Genomic DNA, 25,723 nt, shown 5'->3' with positions numbered 1-25,723 from the left:
CTTGAGAGCCGGGCAGTGGTAGTACATGCCTTTTATCTTAGCCTTAGCTTAGGCAGAAGCAGGAAGATCTCCATGAGTTCGAGGCCAGCCTGGTCTACAGAGTGAGTTCCAGGACAAAGCTACACAGTGAAACCCCATCTCAAAAAATGTAAGTAAATAAATAATAAGTAAAATCAATTCATTTTTTGAATAAACGATTTGCTTGATTTTTTTTTTTGCCATATAATTACTTGGGAGTCACAATGGCTCTTTCCTGTGAAGCCAGTTTGCCCACTATAAATACACTAGATGCAAATCAGATATCCAAATACAACAGCTGCTACCTCTGTGTTTTGTTCTTTGTTACTCATTTTAATGAATAATTTGAACTGACTCCAAAGCATGAAGTTAGACATATGAGCATGCTTTAAGACTTATACCATGTGTTTCGGACTGAGCGGTGACATCATTCTCTAAATATAGTGAATTTTAAGAAAGTGAATTATTTGAGCCTCCCCCCCTCACCGTAAATAATTTGGCAGGAAGGCAGAAAAGAGACAAGGAATAAAAATTAACTCAGGAATCTGTATCTGAGCAGAGAGAGCTGGGGACTCCCCCACCGCCTTCCTCCTGACATAAGAACCTTGTAGCTGGAACAGATCTTTTGGGATGTCTTGGCTGAGGGTTCCTCTTTTGGTAGAGATCCCAAGCAATGATGGGGTGTCTATCTGTCTGTTTGTCTGTCTGTGTTTCCTAGTGTGTCCCGTTGCTGAAGGGTTTGGATTCAGAGGGAAAACAAGAGGAGGATGGATTCAGGCTCCTCCCCTCCCATCCATCGTGGCATTCGCAACGATGAACAGGAATTGGGCAGGGAAGCAGGAAAATCCAAGTTTCATCTTCATTGATCCTGGGCATTTACTTGCTGAGTACGCTGATGTCAGCTGCCGTTCCATCGCTGCCTTCCAAAAGGCTGGTGGGGATCTTTCAAGCTACCGCTGCATTCATACAAGGTGTGGCTAAGAAATCTGATCGCTTTTAGAACCTACCAAAGTGACCAGTGTATTCTGCGGAAGGTGATACAGGGCTGAGGAAGTGCTGTGTTGTCCTTGATTCCAGCTGATCCAGAAGGAGTTTTATGTGCCCTTCAATATGGAGTATGGGGGAATCTAGAATGCCCTCTGGAGACAGAGAGTAACCATGCATTCTGGATGCTTAGGAACAAAGAAATTGAACTACCCCCCCCCATCACTTAAGGCCAGAAACTCTACCCAGTTCTTGGGCCTCACTTTCAGGCATCGTGTTTTGTCCAGTCCACGCCTCTTGTCTAGCTGTGGCTGTCTGTCTTGGAAACCTGTGTCACTAGTCTCCAGGGAGGGGTCCCCAGATGGGTTGTGTCCGCAGGCCAGCCGCCCTCCCTGTCTGTCAGGAACCGCCTGTGTATTAGTGGGGAACTCTAATATAAAAGGCGCTGCTGGTTTCAAAAGACAGCTGTGGTTGAGGATGAGGTCATAGGCAAACCACACACCCCTTCTCCACAGAAAGAGCCCCACAGAGATCCATGTGCGTCTAGGAGAGCCACACTGCCTCGCCTGCCGGCTGCCAGCCCTAACCAGGGCTTGACTCATTTTGCCTGTGCCTATGAAACCCTGAGACCTCCAGAGCCCTCTTTATGGAAGAGTTTTTATTTTAATTATTCGTGTTTGGGATATCCAAAATAGAAACAGAGGGGCTGGCTTGTGTCGGCCTAGATGCAAAAAAAAAGCCAGTGAATTGTTGCCTTACCTGTGAAGAAATCCACACTGGGAACTAGATACAATCTAGAAATGGAGGCTGTTCCTTACAAGGCAGTGATCACCATCCAAAGGCGCCTGAAGAAACAGCTTACCCGGGTTGTAGATGCGCTTTGTCTCTGGGTCAAAGGTGCCTCCCAGGGACCCGTCCTCACCTTTCTTTTCTTGAAGTGACTTACTTGTAGAAGAGGGAAGCAACCTCTGGCTTTGTTTCATTTCCTGCCCCTGTGCTGTTTGTCTTTCAGATTTGTTTTGTTTGGGGTTTTGCCGTGCAAGCCAATTTGAAGCTTGCCCTGTCCCTGGGCCCTCCACTAGGGGGCAGACATGTCTTCATGCCTATGCCCCAGATACTTGGGGCAAGTCTTCCTACTTAAGCTTCACACAGTGGTTTAGAGTTTGCCTTACCTGTACTTAATTCTATACAGTTTAAATTTATACAATTCCGACGGCAATTCCTCAGTTTGTTGACGTAGTGTCTCTTGCTTTTCTGGTACATCTATCATCAAACACTTAATGATCACTTATTGGTAATTATCTTCTTTTTTTCTTTTTTTAAAAAAGATTTATTACATATACAATGTTCTGCCTACATGTATGCCTGTATGCCAGAAGAGGGCACCAGATTGCATTACAGATGGTTGTGAACTGCCATGTGGGTGCTGGGAATTGAACTCAGGACCTCTGGAAGAGCAACCAGTGTTCTTAACCTCTGAGCCGTCTCTCCAGTCCATTGGTGACTATCCTGGTGTTCCCTGTGCACAGAGACATTAATTCACGCCTTCACACTCCATTTCATTGGGTTAGCGTGCGCTGGGTTTTGAGGACGACCACCAGTGCGAGAGGGCAGGGGCCTGAGTGTGCACAGATGGTAGGTGCATGGCCCTGAGTGTGCACAGAGGTAGATGTGTGGCCTGAGTGTGCACACATGGTAGGTACGTGACCTAAGTGTGCACAGGTGGTAGATGTGTGACCTGAGTGTGCACAAACAGTAGATGTGAGGCCTGAGTGTGCACACATGGTAGGTACGTGACCAGAGTGTACACAGGTGGTAGGTGTGTGACCTGAGTGTGCACAAGTGGTAGATGTGTGACCTGAGAGTGCACAGATGGTAGATGTGTGACCTGAATGTGCACAGATGGTAGATGTATGGCCCTGAGTGTGCACAGATGGTAGATGCATGGCCTGAGTGTGCACAGATGGTAGATGTATGGCCCTGACTGTGCACAGATGATAGATGTGTGACCTGAGTGTGCACATGTGGTAGATGCGTGGCCTGAGTGTGCAGATGATAGATGTGTAACCTGATTGTGCACAGGTGGTAGATGCGTGACCTGAGTGTGCACAGGTGGTAGATGTGTGACCTGAGTGTGCACATATGGTAGATGCGTGGCCTGAGTGTGCAGATGATAGATGTGTAACCTGATTGTGCACAGATGGTAGATGTATGGCCCTGAGTGTGCACAGATGATAGATGTGTGACCTGAGTGTGCACAGATGGCAGATGTGTGACCTGAGTGTGCACAGATGGCAGATGTGTGACCTGAGTGTGCACAGGTGGTAGATGTGTGACCTGAGTGTGCAGATGGCAGATGTGTGACCTGAGTGTGCACAGGTGGCAGATGTGTGGCCCAAGAGGGTTGTGCTGTGAGGGAAAGGACCGTGACAAAGCAGTGCTGGGAAGTGGCTCATGAGATGATTCTCTGTGAACTGCTTAGAAGATGATTCTCTGCGGCCTGCTGGTGCACCCACAGTCTCATGCTCAGGGAGCCGAGACAGGAGGGCTGGGGGTTCAAAGCCATTTGCCTGCACTATTAGTGGAACCCTGTCTCGAAAGTCAGTGCTGGGGACGGAGCTCAGTGTAGAGGGCCTGCCTAGCGCGTGCAAGGCAGGTGAATTGAAAGCATGTGTGTGCACATGAATGAAAATTGGATCCAAGTCTGGAAAAGACAGGCATTGATGGTTGCCATGTTAGTTGTAGCCACTTCCTAACCTTTCCGTTTTACTATTAATTTCTTCAAAGTAAACGTGTTAAAGAAAACAATACCACCTGCACAGTGTTCACAGAGAACACTTTCCTGAAACACTAGATGACCTTCAGCAGTGAAAATTCCACCACGGTCCTCTAAAAGATGCAGATATTTTCAGTTTCTTATTTCCGAGTACAGGGCTGAGCTGTGACAAGCGTTTCTTGTTTGTTTGTTTGTTTGTTTATGGGGATAAAATTTAAAGTATCTGGCTGTTCATCTCACATTACCACACTGGTGAGATGCTCAGTTGATCTGCTGGCCTCCACGTGACTCCAAGGTAATATTTTCACTGGTTTGATTGAGAACATCTTGCTTTTCAAGAACAGAATTAGAAGTTCGCTGCGGAGCTTCTAATCCCGGCACTCTGGTGAGGCAGAGAACATAGGTCTCAAGTTCCAGGCCAGCCTGGTCTAGGTAGGGAGACCCTGTCTAGAAAAACAGAAGCAAACAAATATGAGAGCAGGATTCGAATCCAAACCGCTGCCTTTCACAAGCCTGTACCAGTTATGCCAGATGGCGGATGGGAGCTTTTCATGGTTTTTTTCATCTGTGTTCATCTCGGAATCTTCTGTGTGAGGAATGAGGCAAGGGAAGGGACAAGGAGCCCTGGGAGGGAGAGTAGATGTGCCGAGCGGAGAAATATAAGCATAACGTCCCCTGAGGTCAGGTTCCTCCATCAAGTATTCGGGCAGGAGTTCACGGTGATTTGGGGCATTCTAGTTAGAGGGGTACAAAGTGGCATCCTTCCTCCTCCTGCTTGTCCTCCCTCGCCCCCAGTTCACTGCTTCTTCTTTCTAGTTAAACGTCAGCAATTGCATATTTAAAGTAAAATAGCAAAATGTGAATGTCTGTGATGTCCTGTGGGATTGTCGGGGAGACATCTCTGCAAACCCAAAGCCAGCCCCTGCAGTCTGAACTCAAGGGCTATATTTAGATGACTGTGTGGATCTTGTGTTTTTTAAATGCTGTAAACATGTCGGTGTGGTTATTTTTAGCTCTCATAGACTTTAGCAGGCAAAGGCACTTCTGACTGTTGCCTGTACCTCAGATACTCCATTTTGTCAATGGCTCTGATTGTCTCCCGGGGTTTCCAGCACATCCAACATTGTGCGCATGTAGGCTCTCTGGCATCAGCTGCGCAGTGTGGCTGGATGTAGGGGACTGGACTGCTGTCGGTGGGGTTTCTTTTGTTTTTATGAGCCGTGGGACTTTGACTATACTTTTGATTTCAGTTGAAGGTACACCAGGTGCCGCCACTTGGCAGAAGACATTGTTCTCATTACACCAACTGCGTCCTGGTCCTCCAGATCCTCTCTTGCTATTATCTTCAGTACATTTTATGGCTTTCCTGGCTGACCAAAGGTTATGAGGCTTGAGTGTGGTAAAGAGGGCCATGGGAAGTTGACGGGAAACAGGAAGCTGGGTTCTGTGTGGGTCCACAGCCTAGAGTGGTCCGACCAGTGCTTGGGTGATTCGCAAACAGAAAGAGGTTAATAGTCAACAGTTCTTGGGTGACAAGATCATGCTTGGCTTGTGACATGAATGGAAATCATTTTCCTTGAAGAGCCGCGCCTGGATCACGTGAGCTGATTAAGAGAATTTTACTTTCTTCTTTGTGAGGGGATGTTTGTCTCAGGGTCCTTTCTGTACCTGGTGCTTGTCTTTGGGTAAGGTCAGTTATCTTGTCTGAGTCAGGAACTCTAGAGCCTGGGACTCACTGTAGTAGTTTCTTCAAGGAAACTCACATTGCTGCGTGCCTTTGGTCTGGAAGTCTTGAACTGAGTTGCGTGTTCAGGAGAAAGTGAGATTGAGCATCATATGGGCTTACTCCATATTGGAATCATTATGGCAATTTGAAATTTTACCAGTACTTCAGTGATTGATGTGAAAGTATTTTTTTGAACTGTGTACCAATTTTTAAAAAAAAAAAAAAAATATATATATATATATATATATATTTACTTGTTTTCTGAGTATGTGTGTGTGCCTAGCGTATGTATGTCCACCACGTGTGCAGGATCCCTTGGAGGTTAGAAGAGGGCATCTCATCCCTCTGGAGCTGGAATTTCAGCTATTCTGAGCTGCCCTGGAGGTGCTGGGAACTGAGCGCAGGGCCCCTGCAGGAGAAGTAGGTACGCACAGGAACCAATGTGCCCTCTCCAGCTTGCCGCCATCTGGTTCTCACTGGAGCTCCAATTTATTATACATTGCAAATGCTCCACAAGAAACTTGGACAACCTACATGTTTTTATATTTTGCTGAAAACTCAAAACAAAACCACTCATTTTACCCCAGAAAGAAAGATTTTGGATTGGGTCAGTGAGCAAGAAATCGAGTTGAGAAATTTGAGGGTTTTTACAGAAGATAGCTTTTTTTTTTTTAAAAAAAAGGGATTTGTTTTTATTATATGTATGTGTGTTTCTGTGTGGGGGCTCAGGCAATATGCACATGGATCTGTGGTGGCCAGAAGAGGGTGTTGAGTGCCTTGGAGTAGAAATTACATGTTGTTGAGAGCTGTCTGGTGCAGGTGCTGAGAACTGAGCTCAGGTCCTCTGGAAGATCAATATTCACGCCTAACTCCTGTGCATCTTTCCAGCCAGAAGATAAAATACACACGCGCACACACGCACACATACACACACGCACACACACACACACACACACACACACACACACACACACACGGGCGTGCGCGGTTGCTATTATTGTTTTGATGCTTGTTCTGCTTATTTTTGGTTTTGTTTCGAGACAGGGTCTTATGTAGCCCAGGCTGGCCTTGGATTCACTATGTAGCTTGTGTGAACATTTCCTGGAGAGACAGAAAAGTCTGCTCACTCCAGAGAGGTACCAGCCATGGACTGAAGTGTGGCAGGGGGAAATGGTGTACTTCATTAAGGGGCACAGTTTGCAAGCAGCGAGTGGCCAGCCCCTCAAGAGAACATCTCTCTTCCTCCCAGAAGTGTTAATTGTCAGTAAACCTTTGATGAGAGGAGGTCGGACCTGTGAGCCCTTGCCTTCCTCCATGGTGCAGTGTTATAGGCCCAGTGTTGCGGAGAAGCCTTGTGCGGAGAAGCCTTGTGTAGGTCAGTGGTTCTCAACCTCCCTAATGCTGAGGCCCTTTAATACAGTTCCTCATGTCGTGGTGACCCCAAACCATAAAGTTACTTCATTGCTTCTTCATGATGGTAATTGTGCCACTGTTGTGAATTGTAATGTGAAGGTCTGATATGCAGGTCCAATGAGGGGGCGTGACCCACAGGTTGAGAACCACTGCTGTAGACAATCATGGCTGCTGAGAGTCACGGAAGGAACCACCTGTACTGAGGCTGGAGGACAGCATCCCACAGCACCAGAGTGTGGCCTTGGACTTCACAGGCTTCCGCCTCCCAAATGCTGAGATCATGCGTAAGCCAACATGCCAGGTTTTATGTGGCGCTGGGTACCAATGAGGATTCATGAGTTCTAGGCAGCCACTGTACTGAGCGACATCCCCAGACCAGCGGAGACAGGCGTTGGGTTGTAGCCCAGACTGGTCCACCCCTCACTCTGTAGAGCAGGCTGTCCTTGAGCTGACAGAGACCTGTCTGTGTCTATCACCCAGTACTGGCTTTAAATGTGCATGCCACCACACCAGCTCCAGTTCCTAAAAATAGGCGTTGTTGTTTTCCAGATAGCAATAACAGTAATGGGAGTGGCAGACATTCATGGTGTACAGTAGACGCCACGTTTACAGTGGTGCACAACACACTCGTGGGGAGTGAGTGGACTCCACGTTTACAGCGGTGCACAGCACACTCGGGTAGAGTGGACACCCTACTAACAGTGTGCACAGCGCACTCGGGTAAAGTGGACGCCCCGCTTACAGTAGTGCCCCGAGCAAATGTTCATCGTGGGTCTCATCTTCTGGAGCTGTGCTTTGCCGCGTGACACTGCCTCATCCGTGAGTTACAGAATTGTCCTTTCAGGCTGTGCTGTCCACATGACAGCTTCAGGCCACAGCAGTCCAATTTAAATGAAGTCAGAATACCGGCTGTTTTTGCAACAGTCTTTAACGCTCTGGTTCCCCTACCACCTGTGTCCCCTTGGGCACGTTTGTGGCTGTGACAACGCTTGTGCCCTTTGGCTCTGTTCAGCTGGATTAGGGGTCCACCTCTGCCTTCGCAGGAGAGGGACCACACCGCGTATTTGTTCATCGTTAGCTGCACACCCAGTGGCTAGATTACTCAGAAACTGCAGCTGCCTCTTGCCTAGAACGGCGGCGGCAGGCCAAATGCTGCTCTCCAGGCATGGAGTGGATGTCCTGGCCCTACCTGAGTGTCCATCTCGGTGTCTGGGGCTGTAAGAAAGACAAGATACAGTGAAGCCAAGGCAGCCTGGCTCTCTTCCCTGAGCCCCACTGCCACCCAGGCCTCATCCAGCCCACATAGAAAGTGGAATGGTTATCTTTCCCAGCCTTCTCTTGGTCAGAATAAGTAAAGGAAATACAACCAGATACTAGCAGTAGTATCTGGCAAAATATACCCCAAACTGCCCTAAAGTGCTCTACTGAGAATTAGCACCAGGAGGTGACCGGCATGGCGTGTTGATAACTCTATTTCCCAGCTTGGAGTCTGTAGGAGAGCAGCCTTATCTGTAGTAAGAAGTATTCATGGTTCTTAGTCTGTTCCTCTTGCTCCTTACTTCTCCCCCCAGGGAACACTCGGTTTGCCTTCATCAAATCCTTAAACCAAGTCATGCCTCAGGAAAAAGCCTAAGAACAACTTTGTATATTAAACACTGAGACATTTCTGTCGTGACTGTGTGTGCTTGTTTTAATGTAGAATTTATATCCTGGCCGTTAGAGAGATAGCAATTTAGCACGTGTGTCGAAAAGAAACCGTTTACACAAAACCTCCTTGAGCTCTCTCCAGCTACTGCTGAATCTGGTTTCTCTGCCTTCGGAAGCCTTCACCCTCTCCACATTTGGCTAACCTGTTTTCATCCAGGCAGTGTGTTCTCTTGTTTATGTTACTAAACTAAAGTTAGCACACATAGGACCGGGCTAGAAAGTGGTGACCACGGCTTGAAAACAGGAAATTTTAGGCTGTGTGTGTTTGGAACAGACGGTCGTAATGATAGCGCCGGTGGGTGGAAAACCCCACAAAGCCTGCCTTTTCCTTATTTTGCTCTAGGAGAGAAGATAATGCTTCCTGGAAAACAAGTGAGGGTTTTTAAAGCACCGGGCTTTGCTTTTGTCCCTGTGCACGGATAATGTGTTTTTCTCGATTTCATTTACACTTGGAAGAGTATTTTGGAAATTTGGTAGTTTCAGTGGGGAAAGCAGATCCCTAGGCACGGACTGTATGTTTTTAGATACGCAAACATCAGAGTGCATGACTGCTCGCTGGCGTGGCTTTTAAAGGCGATGAGGGTGGCAAGGATGTTAGATGGGGGGAGGGGGACATGCGCTTGTCTATTTTAAGTGTTCCCCAGCTTTGCTTGTTTGTTTGTTTTTAACCTGTGAGCCCAGTCCTCAAAAACCACATCTTTGTTTAAGCCATTTCCTGGCTAAGCTGCTTCCAGATGTATCCTGGAATTCTATATTTGAGAGAAACTTTAAATTCATTCTCTAGTTGCAGAGGAACAAGAAAATGGTATTTCCGGGCAACGCAGACTTTTCATTTTATGTACACCGCCCCTAGATTTTTTTAAAAAATTCTCATTTTCCCTTTTAAAGTCTTTTTAGGCATAAAATACATAACATTTCAATTGTAAAAGTAATAAATGGAAGATCATTGAAAAAAATCAGATTATACTAAAGTCTATAAAACTAGATGTGCAGCTTGTCTGAACCTCTGACTCCTGTGACAGAGTCATCACTGTCACCAGTGGGATACACATGTTTTCAGATGGTTTTTCTAAACACTGTTCCGTGTGTGCAAACCTGTGTGTACAAATGTGTGTGTGCAAACGCAATTTCAGACAAATAGAGCCATGCCTTATGTACAGTTCTGCAGCTTTTGCCTTATTGCTCTGTTGTTGTTTGAGGCAAGGTCTCAGTCATCGAGACTGGCCTGTAATTCACTGTGTCCTTCAGTCTGATTGAATTTATGGCAGTCCTCCTGCCTCAGCTTCTCAGGTGCTGGGATTACAGATAGACATGAACCATGCAATTCCTATCATTAAAAATTCAGTGCTCAGCCAGGCATGGTGGTGCCTGCCTTTAGTCCCGAATGCTGAGGTAAGCCGGATCTCTGTGAGTTCAAGATCAACCTGCCCTACAGAGCTAGTCCCACAACAGCCAGGGCTCTTACACCGAGAAACCCTGTCTCACAAAAAACCAAAACCAAGACCAGAATATCAGTGTTCTCAGACAGACAAAATACACTCTTAATCTCAGTACTCAGGAGGCAGAGGCAAGCGGATCCCTGAATTCGAGGCCAACCTGGTCTACAGAGAGAGTTCCAGGATAGGCAGAGCTACACAGAAAAACCTTGTCCCAAAAAGCTGGCTGACTGCTGGATGAGAACACTAGGCATGGATGCCAACTCCTGAAATCCTATGACGTGGGATGTAGAGACAGGAGCATAGTTAGGGAGAGGCAGCCTACGCTACATGAGACCGTCTCAAAATCCTGAACCCCAACAGTGCAAACTCTTGCGTCTTCGTGACGGTCCCCAGATTCCCAGACTATGTGTACAGTTTGCATTCTCTCTACCAAAGAACCTGCTACACGCTCATAGTTTGCCCCCGCAGAGTATCAGTTATATGGTACCAGTTCCGTTGCACTTTCTCCTCATGCCTTCTCAGGTGAACGCAGGCTGATGAGATGTCCTTGGCCATTTGTGTCTCGTTCACAGAAACTTTGGTGGGCTTCGGCAGCTGCCGCAGGTCTTGGAGACCTCCCCTTAGCTCCCGTGAGCAAGCAGGGTTGTCTGTGGGCTCTCTGGTGTGGTCTCCCAGAGCACAGAGAAGCGGGGGTGGGGGGTGGCAGGTGAGGCAGTCGGGGCTTTTTTTAATTTATTTATTTATTAAAGATTTCAGTCTCTTCCCCACCGCCGCCTCCCCTTTCCCTCCCCCTCCCCCAATCAAGTCTCCCTCCCTCGTCAGCCCAAAGAGCAATCAGGGTTCCCTGCCCTGTGGGAAGTCCAAGGACCACCCACCTCCATCCAGGTCTAGTAAGGTGAGCATCCACGAAACTGCCTAGGCTCCCACAAAACCAATAGGTACAGTAGGATCAAACACCCATTACCATTGTTCTTGAGGTCTCAGTAGTCCTCATTGTCCACTATGTTCAGCGAGACCGGTTTTAACCCGGGCTTTTTCAGACCCAGGCCAGCTGGCCTTGGTGAGTTCCCGATAGAACATCCCCCTGGTCTCAGTGTATGGGTGCACCCCTCGCGGTCCTGAGTTCCTTGCTTGTGCTCTCTCTCCTTCTGCTTCTGATTTGGACCTTGAGATTTCAGTCCGGTGCTCCATTGTGGGTCTCTGTCTCTGTCTCCTTTCATCGCCTGATGAAGGTTAATATTCAGGAGGAAGCCTATATGATTTTCTTTGGGTTCTCCTTCTTATTTAGCTTCTCTAAGAACCCGAATTATAGGCTCAATGTCCTTTATTTATGGCTAGAAACCAAATATGAGTGAGTACATCCCATGTTCCTCTTTTTGGGTCTGGCTTACCTCACTCAGGATGGTGTTTTCTATTTCCATCCATTTGCCTGCAAACTTCAAGAAGTCCTTGTTTTTTACTGCTGAGTAGTACTCTAATATGTATATATTCCATACTTTCTTCATCCATTCTTCAATTGAAGGGCATCTAGGTTGTTTCCAGGTTCTGGCTATTACAAACAATGCTGCTATAAACATAGTAGAGCATATACTTTTGTTGTGTGATAAGGCCTCTCTTGGGTATATTCCCAAGAGTGGTATTGCTGGGTCCATGGGTAGGTTGATCCCGAATTTCCTGAGAAACCTCCACACTGCTTTCCAGAGTGGTTGCACAAGTTTGCATTCCCACCAGCAATGGATGAGTGTACCCCTTTCTCCACAACCTCTCCAGCAAAGGCTATCATTGGTGTTTTTGATTTTCGCCATTCTGACAGGTGTAAGATGGTATCTTAAAGTTGTCTTGATTTGCATTTCCCTGATCGCTAAGGAAGTTGAGCATGACCTTAGGTGTCTTTTGGCCATTTGAACTTCTTCTGTTGAGAGATCTCTGTTCAACTCAGTGCCCCATTTTATAATTGGGTTGATTAGCCTTTTACGGTCTAGTTTCTTGAGTTCTTTATATATTTTGGAGATCAGACCTTTGTCAGTTGTGGGGTTGGTGAAGATCTTCTCCCAGTCAGTGGGTTGCCTTTCTGTCTTAGCAACAGTGTCCTTTGCTTTACAGAAGCTTCTCAGTCTCAGGAGGTCCCATTTATTCAATGAGGCCCTTACTGTCTGTGCTGCTGGGGTTATACGTAGGAAGTGGTCTCCTGTGCCCACGTGTTGTAGAGTACTTCCCACTTTCTCTTCAATCAGGTTCAGTGTGTTTGGACTGATATTGAGGTCTTTCACCCACTTGGACTTGAGTTTTGTGCATGGTGATAGATATGGGTCTATTTTCATTCTTCTACAGATTGACATCCAGTTTTGCCAGCACAATTTGTTGAAGATGCTCTCTTTTTTCCATTGTATACTTTTAGCTCCTTTATCGAAAATCAGGTGTTCATATGTTTGTGGGTTAAAGTCAGGGTCTTCTATTCGATTCCATTGGTCGACTTCTCTGTTTTTATGCCAATACCAAGCTGTTTTCAATACTGTAGCTCTGTAATAGAGTTTGAAGTCAGGGATGGTAATGCCTCCAGACGTTCCTTTATTGTATAAGATTGTTTTGGCTATCCTGGGTTTTTTGTTTTTCCATATAAAGTTGATTATTGTCTTCTCCAGATCTGTGAAGAATTTTGATGGGATTTTGATGGGGATTGCATTGAATCTATAGATTGCTTTTGGTAGAATTGCCATTTTTACTATGTTGATCCTCCCAATCCAAGAGCAAGGGAGATCCTTCCATTTTCTGGTGTCCTCTTCTATTTCTTTCTTCAAAGACTTGAAGTTCTTGTCAAATAGATCTTTCACTTCCTTGGTCAGGGTTACCCCAAGATATTTTATGCTCTTTGTGGCTATCGTGAAAGGTGATGCTTCTGTGATTTCCCTCTCTGTTTCCTTATCCTTAGTGTATAGGAAGGCAACTGATTTTTTGGAGTTGATCTTGTATCCAGCCACGCTACTAAAGGTGTTTATCAGCTGTAGGAGTTCTTTGGTAGAATTTTTGGGGTCGCTTATGTATACTATCATGTCATCTGCAAATAACGAAAGCTTAACTTCTTCCTTTCCAATACGAATCCCCTTGATCCCCTTATGTTGTCTTATTGCTATTGCTAGAACTTCAAGCACTATATTGAAGAGGTATGGAGAGAGTGGACATCCTTGTCTTGTTCCTGATTTTAGTGGGATGGCTTTGAGTTTTTCTCCATTTAATTTAATGTTAGCTGTCGGTTTGCTGTAGATAGCTTTTATTATATTTAGGTATGACCCTTGTATCCCTATTCTCTCCAAGACCTTTATCATAAAGGGGTGTTGAATTTTGTCGAATGCTTTTTCCGCATCTAATGAAATGATCATATGGTTTTTTTCTTTCAGTCTATTTATATGGTGGATTACATTGATAGATTTGCGTATGTTGAACCAGCCCTGCATCTCTGGGATGAAGCCTACTTGATCATAATGGATAATTTTTCTGATGTGTTCTTGAATTCGGTTTGCCAGTATTTTATTGAGAATTTTTGCGTCGATATTCATGAGTGAGATAGGCCTGTAATTCTCTTTCTTGGTTGGGTCTTTGTGTGGTTTTGGTATCAGGGTAACTGTAGCTTCATAAAAGGAATTTGGCAATGACTTTTCTGTTTCTATATTGTGAAATACGTTAAGGAGTATAGGTATTAGCTCTTCTTGGAAGTTCTGGTAGAATTCTGCGTTGAACCCATCTGGTCCTGGGCTTTTTTTGGAAGGGAGATTTTTGATAACAGTTTCTAGTTCTTCGCGACTAACAGGTCTATTTAGATCATTCACCTGGTCTTGGTTTAGCTTTGGTATATGGTACTTATCTAAAAAAATGTCCATTTCTTTTGCATTTTCCAGTTTTGTGGCATACAGGCTTTTATAGTAAGATCTAATGATTCTCTGGATTTCCTCTGTGTCTGTGGTTATGTCCCCCCTTTCATTTCTGATTTTATTTATTTGCGTGTTCTCTCTCTGTTGTTTAGTTAGTTTGGATAGGGGTTTGTCGATCTTGTTGATTTTCTCCAAGAACCAACTTTTTGTTTCATTGATTCTTTGGACTGTTTTCTGTGTTTCTATTTTGTTGATTTCTGCCCTCAGTTTGATTATTTCCAGTCTTCTACTCCTTCTGGGCACCTCTGCTTCTTTTTTTTCTAAAGCTTTCAGGTGTGCCATTAAGTCCCCAATGTATGCTTTCTCTGTTTTCTTTAAGTGGGCACTTAGTGCTATGAACTTTCCTCTTAGCACTGCTTTCATCGTGTCCCATAGGTTTGAGTATGTTGTCTCTTTATTTTCATTAAATTCAAGGAAGACTTTAATTTCTTTCTTAATTTCTTCCTTGACCCAGGTGTGGTTCAGTAGTTGACTGTTCAGTTTCCATGAGTTTGTCGGCTTTCTGGGGGTAGCATAGTTGTTGCCATCTAACTTTAATCCGTGGTGATCTGATAAGACACAGGTGGACACTGATATTCTTTTGTATCTGTGGAGGTTTCCTTTGTTTCCGAGTATATGGTCAATTTTTGAGAAGGTTCCATGAGCTGCAGAGAAGAAGGTATATTCTTTCCTATTTGGGTGGAGTGTTCTGTAGATGTCTGTTAAGTCCATTTGCTTCATTACCTCCAATAATTCTCTTAATTCTCTATTAGGTTTCTGTCTGATTGACCTGTCCATTGGAGAGAGAGGTGTGTTGAAGTCTCCTACTATTAGTGTGTGTGGTTTTATGTCTGCCTTGAGTTTTAGAAATATTTCTTTTACATAAGTGGGTGCTTTTATATTAGGGGCATAGATATTCAGGATTGAGATGTCATCCTGATGAATTGTTCCTGTTATGAGTATAAAGTGTCCATCTCGATCTCTTCTGATTGATTTTAGTTTGAAGTCAGTTTTGTTGGAAATTAGTATGGCCACACCTGCTTTTTTGTTAGGACCATTTGCTTGAAAGACCTTTTCCCAACCTTTTACTCTGAGTAGATGCCTGTCTTTGTGGTTGAGATGTGTTTCTTGCAAACAGCAGAATGTTGGATCCTGTTTTCGTATCCAATCCCTTAGCCTGTGCCTTTTTATAGGTGAATTGAGACCATTAATATTAAGTGATATTAGTGACCAGTGGTTGTTTACTCCGGTTATTCTTACTGTTTTCGGTAGTAGAGTTTGTGTGTGTCCCTTCTTTGAGTTGTACTGGTGAAGGTTCGCTAGATTCCTGAGTTATTGTAGTCAGTGTTGGCAATGTTGGATTCCTTGGGTTGCGATTTTCCTTCTATTACTTTCTGTAGCGCTGGATTTGTGGCTACGTATTGTTTAAATTTGTTCTTATCCTGGAATGTCTTGTTTTCTCCATTGATAGTGAATACTAGCTTGGCTGGGTATAGAAGTTTGGGTTTGCATCCATGGTCTCTTAGTTTTTGAAGAACCTCTATCCAGGACCTTCTGGCTTTCATGGTTTCCATAGAGAAGTCAGGTGTAAGTCTGATCGGTTTACCTTTATAAGTTACTTGGCCTTTTTCCTTTGCAGCTCTTAATATTCTTTCTTTAACCTGTATATTTTGTGTTTTGATTATTATATGGCGAGGGGATGCTTTTCTTTGATCCAGTCTGTTTGGTGTTCTGTATGCTTCTTGGATATTCAAAGGAATATCTTTCTTTATGTTGGGAAAGTTTTCTTCCATAATTTTGTTAAATATATTTTCTGGGCCTTTGAGCTGTAATTCTTCCCCTTCTTCTATTCCTATTATTCTCAGGTTTGGTCTTTTTATTGTGTCCCATATTTCCTGAATGTTTTGTGATGAGAATTTGTTGGCTTTGCTGTTTTCTTTGATCAGTGCGTTTATTTTCTCTATGGTGTCTTCAGAATCTGAGATTCTTTCTTCTATTTCTTGTATTCTATTGATTATGCTTGTTTCTGTAGGCTCTGCTCGTTGACCTAGATTTTCCGTATCCAGCTGGTCCCCAGTTTGTGCTTTCTTCCTTGCTTCCATTTCAGTTTTCAATTCTTGAACTGTTTCCATTACCTGTTTGTTCGTTTTTTCTTGGTTTCCCAGGGTCTCATGTACGTATTTACTCAATTCTTCAAACTTTTTGTTATACTTCTCATCCATTTCTATAAAGGTGTTTTTTACATATTGTTTAAGGGGCTCTATTGCTTTCATAAAGTCGATTTTTTTCCACTTCTTCTGTGTTAGGGTGCTCAAGACCTTCTGTTGTAAGATCATTGGGTTCTGGTGCTTTCATGTTGTTTTTCAGATTACTGGGTGAATTTTTGCCTTGGCGCCTGCCCATCTCCTCCTATTGATGCTCTCTAGTTGGTCTTTTAAAACCAGATCAGGTTTCCCTGCTGGCCAGAGGCTCCTCTTGCAAAATGCCCTCGTTCTGTTTCCTGGCTTCTGCCAGGGGCCAAGACCCCTCTCACCCCTCAGACGGGTCTTCAGGAAAAGAACCAGGTTCCCTGTTTGCCAGGGACCTCACCAACCACCCCAGACGGGTCTTCAGGAAAAGAACCAGGTTCCCTGTTTGCCAGGGACCTCACCAACCAAAGGCCTACCTCTTTGATTTAATTGTCCTGGGGCGATCTGCTCTCAGTGTTGCGCTGGTCCCTGCCGCCTGCATTGCCTGCCACTGTGTCAGTACCTGCCGGTCTGGCCCGCGCCAGCTGCGTCCCCCGCCGTGCATCGGTTCCGCCGTGCCCAGTCGGGGCTTTTTAAGCAATGTCTTGATGTGGGTTTTGAAGGAAGTTGATCATCAGGTGAGGTCTTTGGAATACAGACAAACAGAAAGAAAGTGCCGTGTGGTGGGGTAGAGGGCAGAGCCTGGTTTGGAAGACACTGGCTCATGTGCCATCCTTAACAGCCGCTTGGACTTGGGTAATTTAGACTTCTGGTTTCCTTCCCTGAGGTCTTCCCATTAAGTTCACTGGCTCTCTGTGGTGACTTCTGGTGGGCAGAAAACACTAGATCATCTTATGAAGGCTTTCAAGTTCTTAATAATTTGTGAATTGTTGATGATACAAAAAATTACCAATAAAAGAATGGGTCTACGTTTAGTTGGAAAAATAGCTGAGAAGCATTCGGGGGAAAGTGCTGGGCGTCTGGAAGCCAGGTACCACGTATGCCATAAACCTGTGCACGTCACAGGTACGCCGTGAGGGTGTAGCTGTTCCGAAGGCTTCACTCACCACTCTAAGCAGAGTTCTCCAGTTACTCTATCCACTGGAGACTCAAGTGTGTGGCAGAAAGGGTGGTTTTCTTTAAAACTGAACCTAGGCTGCACTCGGGGTAGTTCAGCATGTTCTGTACACTTGCTAATAGCTCAGGAATGGTGTGGGCTAGTCCAGGTGGGAATTCTCGTCTCTCCTGCTAGACAACAGGACCCCATCTCTCCTTTGTTGCTGATGCATTAGTGGCTTCTCGAGAAGCCGATTCTCAGATCTCACTAAAGTGTTGCAGGTGGGGTGTGCCTGAATGCAGCTTAGCATTGCCTTGTTGGCTTAAATGCGGAAAGTGTTTATACAGACGGTTCCTTTCAACTGAAGTTCATAGACACCCTCTTGTATGTTTGGAGGTTGAAAAATAAATTGAGTATTTCTGACCCATCTTCTCCTGAAAGTCCTTGACAAGGCCAGGCCAGTTGTGCCCGAGCCAGTATCCTTGAGATGTGTAGGTCATATGTAGGTCATATGAGAGCCAGTATCCTTGAGATGTGTAGGTCATATCCTTAGCCTTGCTTCAGAGGGCTTGACTACATCAGCAGCAGTGGCTGCTAGAAGCTCCTTGGGGGCAAGGTGAGAAGAGAAGGCTTCCCCGACCCCCAAGTGGTTCAAATGTAAGACTAGCCAACAGTATGTGATTCAAAGGAGGTGAGAATGGCGGGGTTCCAAGCCAGTCCAGGGATGTAAGGCGGAGAAGGGTGGTAAGCTGAGTCCGGGATGTAAGGCGGGGGTGAGCTGAGTCCGGGATGTAAGGCGGGGGTGAACTGAGTCCAGGGATGTAAGGCAGGGGTGAACTGAGTCCAGGGATGTATCCTGTGCTAAAGAACAGCATGTGTTGGGGCCCGAGGCAGAAACAGAGACTGCGAGCCTTTGGGGTGTGGCTGGAGGCTGGGTTATTATGCCCTGTTGGAGAATTGGGGCTCTCTCCTGTAGCACGCAGTCACCCAGTAAGCAGGGGAGTTGGTCCCAGTGGGGCCACTCAGAGCTTCATCCGTATGCAGTCGCTGGAGTTGGGACTGTGTTGTTTGTTCAGCTTGAAATTGGAGTAATTGATGTAAGAAATGGTAATAATTCCATAAACTGTTATGTAATTATTCTCAACTGACCTTATGGGTACTGCTCCATTGCCCATGCGTCGTGAACGTCTAATAGTTAAGTGGTTTTTCATGAGATTTGTATTTCAAATTAATCCGAGCGCTTGATTCTGAAGGTTTCGTGAAAACTGTCTGCTTTGTGTGTTACTCAAGCAGGGCTGGACGGCAGCATACAGCTGTCTCTGGGGCTACCGAGACAGCGGGATAAAAATAGGACAAACTTTAAGAATCCCAGATATTTTCAGATAACAAAGAGTGACTTATGCAGGCTGTTTTGTGCTCGGACAAGACAGAGAGGCCTTTGTGCTCTGATCAGCAAGGGAGCTGATGTCAGAGCTCTTGTCAAGCATCGAGCTTTATTCTGTGACTAAATTGTGCTTTGTCCCACAGTCCAGAGAGCCTTTGTATCTGCCTTGTTAAAGTGTGCGTTTATGTAATTGCTTTTGTTTCCCCCCATTTCGTCGGTGCCAGAGTCAATGGGAGTGACTCATTTTGTGACCGAGACAAACGTTCACATTTGGACCGTGTTAAAAATAAATAAAGAAGTGGCAGGTGCTGCCTGGCTCGGTTCCGTGTTTCAGTCCTGCAGTTCCTGTCTTTGGGGTTCATGTTTGTCTGGTGTCTGCTCAGCTCCTGTGGCCACTGGTCCACTGTGGCCAGTGCAGATTCTAAAGGCCTTCTGGATGTTGGGGACAGCAAGGGCCAAATGGGGGAGGCTGATTAAGCAGGATACAGAATGTGATCCTTCAAGTGTCTCCAAGGCACACAGGAAGACTCCCAGCCCGTTCTCCTCTGGGTGGTGGTTTTCCCACCACACTGGCTTGTTTTGGACCAGTTATCTTACACGTGTTTTTTTCACATGTATTTCTTTTTCTCACACCACAAGAGATTTGGAAAGCATTGAACTCATTTTAATGAGGCCATAGAGTGCATTTAATATTCCCCAAACTGTACAACTTTATTTCCTCTGGGAGCTCTGAAGGTGGCCATGGAAGGAAAGGCATAGGTTGAGGGGCGGAAGAATAGAATAGATGTTTGAATAGAGAATCTGCAAAGAGTTTATCCTCTCAAAGACAGATGACGGAAGTGGTAGATGATACAATGTGAGGCAGAAAGGCTAGAGACGATGCTTGTAGGGTTGTAGGCAGGACTAGGAGCTGCCTAGATGAGCAGGGACTTGTCATACGAGCATCTGGACAGGAGTTAGGTCTCAGAACCCATCCAGAAGAGCTGGGCATGGTAGGATGTGCCTATAAGCCAAACCCTGGAAACAAAAAGAGAGGCAGATCACAGGGGTTCACAGGCTGGACAGCCTACACTCCTTGGCAAGCTCTAGACCAGTGTGAGACAGATCTAAAAAGTAAAACATAAGAAACAAGGTGTGCAGTGTTTGAGGGTGACACCAAGGTTGATCTCTGCCCTCTGCATGCACGCACATACATCTTAAAAAGATCAGGTGAACCGTGCAGACCCAGCAGGGGGCTTGGTCATGTGGGGCAAGTGACCCTCCACAGCCCAGCAGCCTCTCCCTAGATGCAGTTCAGAAGCAGATGCCTGTACTACCTTGCCTCAGCCACTGGGGAATGGGGGAATTCTGTTCAATGAATTATGTAGTAAGGCATTTCAGAAAGATTTCCTTGCAAGCCATTAAAATTTTAAAAGTCGTTTCTGTATTTAAAGACAGAACCTCTTCAGTCTGGAAAAGTCACTAGGCAGAGAGAGGTTCCTGGGATGGCCTTGCATAATAATAACTGTTTTCATCCTTTCTATTTCTCTGTTGTTGGGTCAGGCTTACTGCGTGGGGGCGGAGCCTCGCAGAATCTTGCCTGCACTATCACACCCTGACTAGGAGGGCTGTTGTTCATTTGAATTAAATAAGTGGATGTTTGTAATCTACTGCTACATTCATGTGTTTCTGTTGCCTTGGGATTTCCTGTTACTTGGAACATCCACAGAACTCCATGCTGCCTTCTTCTGGACACATTCTTTACTCCCTTGGGAAGTTCATCTAAAATATTGATGTTAAGGGATGGGGATTTAGCTTGGCTGATAAGAGGACTGGCCTGGCATTCAGGAAGCCCTGGGCTTAGTCCTCGGTGCCACATAAACCACGTGTTTACATGCTTGTAATTCCAGAACTCAGAAAGATCAAGAATTCAGGGCTAGCCTAGAAAACATGAAATCCTGTTTCCACCAAAGAAAAATCAAATACTGGTACTTAATTGAATGTTGGAGGCTGGAGAGATGGTCCCAAGTTCAGTTCCCAGCAATCACCTGGTGGCTCACAACCATCTGTAATGAGATCTGGTGCCCTCTTCAGTCATGCCCGCATACCTGCAGGCAGAGTACTGTATACATGATAAATAAATAATAATCTGGAAAAAAAAAGAATTGCATGCTGGTACCTTTGATCCCAGCACTTTGGAGGAAAAGGCAGATGAATCTTTAAGTTCAAGACCAGCTTTGTCTATAGAGTGAGTTTGAGGACAGCCGGGGCTACACAGAGAAAACATCTCAAAAAGAAAAGAAAAGAAAAAAAGGGGAAAAGAATTGCATGTTTTTCCCCCAAAGGATTACACATAGTTTTCTATAGGTGGGTGCCTGTGCATTATCACTGTTGCTTTGGGTGCTTTGCCAGCATTGTTATGTCCTGAAGTGTTTGCATGGATGTGGAGTGTTTCCTTCACTGTTGGCAATTACTCTCTCTGGGGCCTAGAGGAACTCACTGACTGATATACTCATAGATATTTTTTTTCTTAATTTACCTAATTGATACAATTTAAAGCAGTTTAAAAATTTACATAATTGATATAATTTAAAATATTTCTAACATGTTAATCCTAGAGTTATCACCCAGATGGAGTCATTTGTGAGTACGGTATGACGCCTGCCATGTAGGTTGCTTGGCCCTATGTCTTCCCCCTCAGACCCTTATGTGCTTTCCCAGCTCCTCCTTCTTAATTTATTATGAAATGGTTGATGTGGAGGCTAAACCCAAGACAGCTACTAGAGAAATGGATATTATATTAGTTATTATCCTTTTTTTTCATGTATTTTTCAGAATAAAATGAAGCTGTTTTTAGGTTGGTACTGTAGTGCCTGTTAGTTAAATTTGCCAAATATGTGATACACAGAAGGTACGGAGCGCTCATCATTCTGCTTTTGGTGGTTTAAACAAGAGGAACACACATCTGTAGGTGTTAGTGAAGACACAGGAGTACTTGGGGAACACGTCTGTAGGTGTTAGTGAAGACACGGGAGTACTCGAGTTGGGGAACACACACCTCTAAGTGTTAGTGAAGACGCGGGAATACTTGAGTTGGGGAACACACATCTGTAGGTGTTAGTGAAGACACGGGAGTACTCGAGTTGGGGAACACATCTGTAGGTGTTAGTGAAGACGCGGGAGTACTTGGGGAACACACGTCTGTAGGTGTTAGTGAAGACACGGGAATACTCGAGTTGGAGGTCAACTTACATCAGCAACACAGCCACAAAGCTCACTCTTGATCTGATGAGACCACAGGAAACCAAACTCCTACTGGGTGATGGATGAACTCTGAAAACACTGGGCATGGGGCTGACTTTATCCCAGTCATTACTGAAAATCTGTGTAGTGTGTGTGGGTAGAGTTTTCCGAAACCAAAACATTGACACGCTGTGACACCAAGCATAACTGTGGCTACACGTGATACCCCTAGAGCTGCAGAAATGCATGGTTCATCCTCCCTGTTTGCAGAGTGCCATCCTTGGGCACCCTGTCTCCAGGGTTTGTTCTGGAGTGTGCATGTGTCCTAGGAGGGGACTGAGAGGTACTGCCTTTTCTTGCTTAGCTGCCAGAGAACAAAACTCAGAGCAGTGAGGCTTGGTTTGAGATCCAGAGCCAGATGTGAGGGGATCCGAGCTAACAAAGAAGACAGTCTGCCATCTAGTCCTGCTTTACCTAATCCATACAGTCTTTAGAGAAGGTGGCGGTAAGAATCGCAGCCTCTTCCAAAAGATTTTTTGATTTATATATTTAATTTTATGTGTGAGTGTTTTGTCTGCATGTGTACATATTCAACATATGTGTGCTGGTGCCCTCGGAGGCCATAAGAGGGGTTGGTGGATCACCTGGAACTGGAGTTATAGATGGTTTGAGCTGCCACGTGGGTGCTGGTACTGAACCTGGGTCTTCTGTAAAAGCAGCCAGTGCTATTACTTATAGAGTCATCGCTTCAACTCCCCCAGCCTTCTTCAGGAATGGCAGTAAAGAGAAAGAGAAAGGAAATATTGAGCATTGCGTGTGTGCATTGGTGATGTAAGTGTGTCAGGAAGACAAATACAACAGTTGAGCAGTACAGCTCTCGGGTCGAACCTCAGGTAGGATGCATTTAGAAATGGCACCCCAGGGAAGCAACCAGGGAAACACCCAAGCCCATTCTCCCTCCTCTGTTGTCTCACTCTGAGAAAACAGATTCTCTAGTTGAAAATCTTAGGAAGAAGCACCATACGTATATTCTCTCATGCGTAGGGATGGAGACAGTGTGCTTGTGTGTATTCCTCTGATACATGGTCTCTCACTGACTTCAGCACTAGGCTGGTGGCCAGAAAACCCCAGCAAGCCTTCTAGCCTCTACCCTGTATAGCCGGGGATAGAGGTGCACGCATGGTCACGTCCAGCTTTTTACATGGGTGTTGGAGACCTGAACTTGGAACTCATGCTCGCCCAGCACACTCTGCCCTACTAACCCATTTCTCCAGCCCTTCTTTGACATACTAAGATATGGAAACCCCACTATTTTTCAAAGTGGTAAAAATAACTGGCAACTTACCATTTTAACTGACTTTGAGTAACCAGTTCGGTGTTGTTAATACATTCACATTGTTACACACTTTGACCACTTCTCTCGAACCTTCTCCTCTTCCCCTTTCTGGAACCAGCTGCACAACCGCTATCCTACACAACACTGCCTGTCTGGATTTAACAACTGTACATGCTTCGTATCACAGGGTCACAGTGTTTGCCCTGCGACTTCTTTCGCTTAGCGTAACGTCTGACCTCATTCTCCGGCTGATGCCGCTTTCCCAACATTATTCATCGAAACGATTTTATACTTGGCTTCCTTTGTTGTGTTATGGAACCGACACAAGATGTTACGCCTTTTTCAGACAGTGCCTTTATGAAATATGTGCCTCACCACAGGATGTTCCTTCCTGATGCAAGCGGGTGTTTGCTTGTTTCTAGGCATGGAAGAGACGGTGGTTTGTGTTACGCAGTGGCCGTCTGACTGGAGACCCCGATGTCCTGGAGTATTACAAAAACGACCACGCCAAGAAACCTATCCGGATTATTGATTTAAACTTGTGTCAGCAAGTTGATGCTGGGCTGACGTTCAACAAGAAGGAGTTTGAAAACAGCTACATCTTTGATATCAACACCATCGACCGGATTTTCTACTTGGTGGCAGACAGTGAGGAGGACATGAACAAGTGGGTTCGTTGTATCTGTGACATCTGTGGCTTCAATCCCACAGAAGAAGGTAGGTTCCATTCTGTTTGATTTTTAAAAAAAAAATAATTATTATATGTGTATGGCTGTTTTGCTTGTATGTATGTGCACCACATGCATGCAATGCCTGGGAAGGCCTGAAGAGGGCGTCAGACCTCCTGGGGCTGGAGTTACAGATGATTTTGAGTGGCCACGTGCTGAGAATTGAACCTGGATCCATCTCTCCACACCCAGAGCTTCAGGCTTTTACTATTAGTTTGAGCAGTCCTTACTTTTTTTTTTTTACTGTAGTTTAAGAAAGTTACAAAATTCTTTGTTCTTTCAGTTATATGCCTCGTTATTTTGTTTTTACAATAGGAGTTTGACACTTAGAGCGAGCACTGAACTCTTCAGGCAGTTTGAGGAAAAATTCTACAGGTTTCCAGAGACCCAATTGGCGTGGACCAGTGTCTAAATAACTGTCCTTGTGAAGACAGTGATAGGAACTATTTTTAAACGTTGGCATTTTGCTGATTTGGGGAAGGGGCATGCGCATGCTGCAGTGTGAGCATGGCCCAGGAGTGCTGCGGGGTCAAAGGACAGCTCGTAGAAGTTTGTTCTCTCTTCCCCATGTAGGAATCCTGGCACTTTAATTCAAGTTGACGGCAAGTGCTTTTACCTATTTTAGTGACTTTGCTGGCCTGAGAACATTTCCAGTTCATTTTTTTTTGTTATAATACAAAAAAATACGCCCCATGCGTCATAGGACGTGACGTGCATATGCGTCATTACGCTTTGTTATTGCTCCGCCCATGATCATGGGCCCCTCCCACTTCCACCTCTTCCTTGTCTGCTTCCACGCCACAAGTGGGTCCCCTTAGGCTTTGTGTCTTAAATATCCCATCACCTCCATTTGCCCCCTTTGACCTTTTGACCTCTCCCCCTTCAGGCGTGCCCTTCCTACTTTCCTGAAAAAGACACGTTTTAAATGCTTTGTGATAAATGTACTGAGTGGTTTTTTAAAATATTTAATGGAACATTTTCCTTGATTTTTAGATGTCAGGATTGGCTGGTCACAATCATGTCGGCTTTTGCTTACGCACTGGCTTGACGAGGGTGTTTTAGGGATATAACCTGAAGCTACCTTTCCAGCGGCAGAACTCTGAAGTCTTTAGAAATCAGTTAACAATATATTCGTGCTGACTGGTCTTCGCAGCCACGCGTGAAGGGCAGAAGAGCGCGAGGCGAGCTGCTTAGGAACTCATCGTTCAGATGTGGGCTGTGTGCTCTGTGAGCGGTTGCCAGAGCGGCGCTGCTCATCAGAAGCCCTTCCTAGTTCTTTCCATCGGCCCCTAGGTTTCAGTGTCCCCGATCCTTCTACAGCCCCTGAAGCAGGATGGGAATTACATCTTCGATGCTGTTAGTTCATGTTCTCACAGCTCCCTTCTACCTGTCGCCCCCAAACAGCCGACAGTCTTGATGTGCTGTGTTGATGTATAAGCTGAGTTTCTTAAATAACTCTATAGACGGGTGACCGGTTATTACGTCATGTTAGAGAGCCAGAAAAAAGAGCGATGTACTCTGTAATTCTGCTTTTCAGTGTGTGGTGGAAAACTGCAGAACATGCTTTAAAAACCAGTGTTCCACATCCTCATGCATTTGTAGTGCATACTTTCAGTGAGTCTGAAGCTCTGTATCCAATCCTAACAGCAGAGGAGAGCTTTGTGGCCGCGCTTAGTTCGGGTGTTCAGGACTGGATGTCTGTGTTCTCTGTTAGGTTTGCCACTATTCGAAAAGCGCTCTCTCTCTCTCTCTCTCTCTCTCTCTCTCTCTCTCTCTCTCTCTCTCTCTCTCTCTCTCTCT

The 25,723-nt window shown here is 45.3% G+C and overlaps 1 protein-coding gene across 3 annotated transcripts in view; it reads left to right on the top strand.

Moving 5' to 3' along the window:
* The window catches only part of Gab1 (GRB2 associated binding protein 1), a 113,799-nt gene that overhangs the window by 56,863 nt on the left and 31,213 nt on the right, over positions 1–25,723 (top strand). For all 3 annotated transcript variants that reach the window (XM_050161514.1, XM_050161515.1, XM_050161512.1), the window contains exon 2: positions 23,618–23,912. In XM_050161514.1, coding sequence (XP_050017471.1) covers positions 23,618–23,912 — 295 coding nt within the window. The remainder of the gene's footprint in view (positions 1–23,617; positions 23,913–25,723) is intronic.

Source organism: Alexandromys fortis, unplaced genomic scaffold, assembly GCF_014885135.2.
Source record: "Alexandromys fortis isolate MF-2015 unplaced genomic scaffold, M_Fortis_MF-2015_v1.1 scaffold_127, whole genome shotgun sequence".
NCBI lineage: Eukaryota > Metazoa > Chordata > Mammalia > Rodentia > Cricetidae > Alexandromys > Alexandromys fortis.
This window is presented reverse-complemented; position numbering and strand designations above follow the sequence as displayed.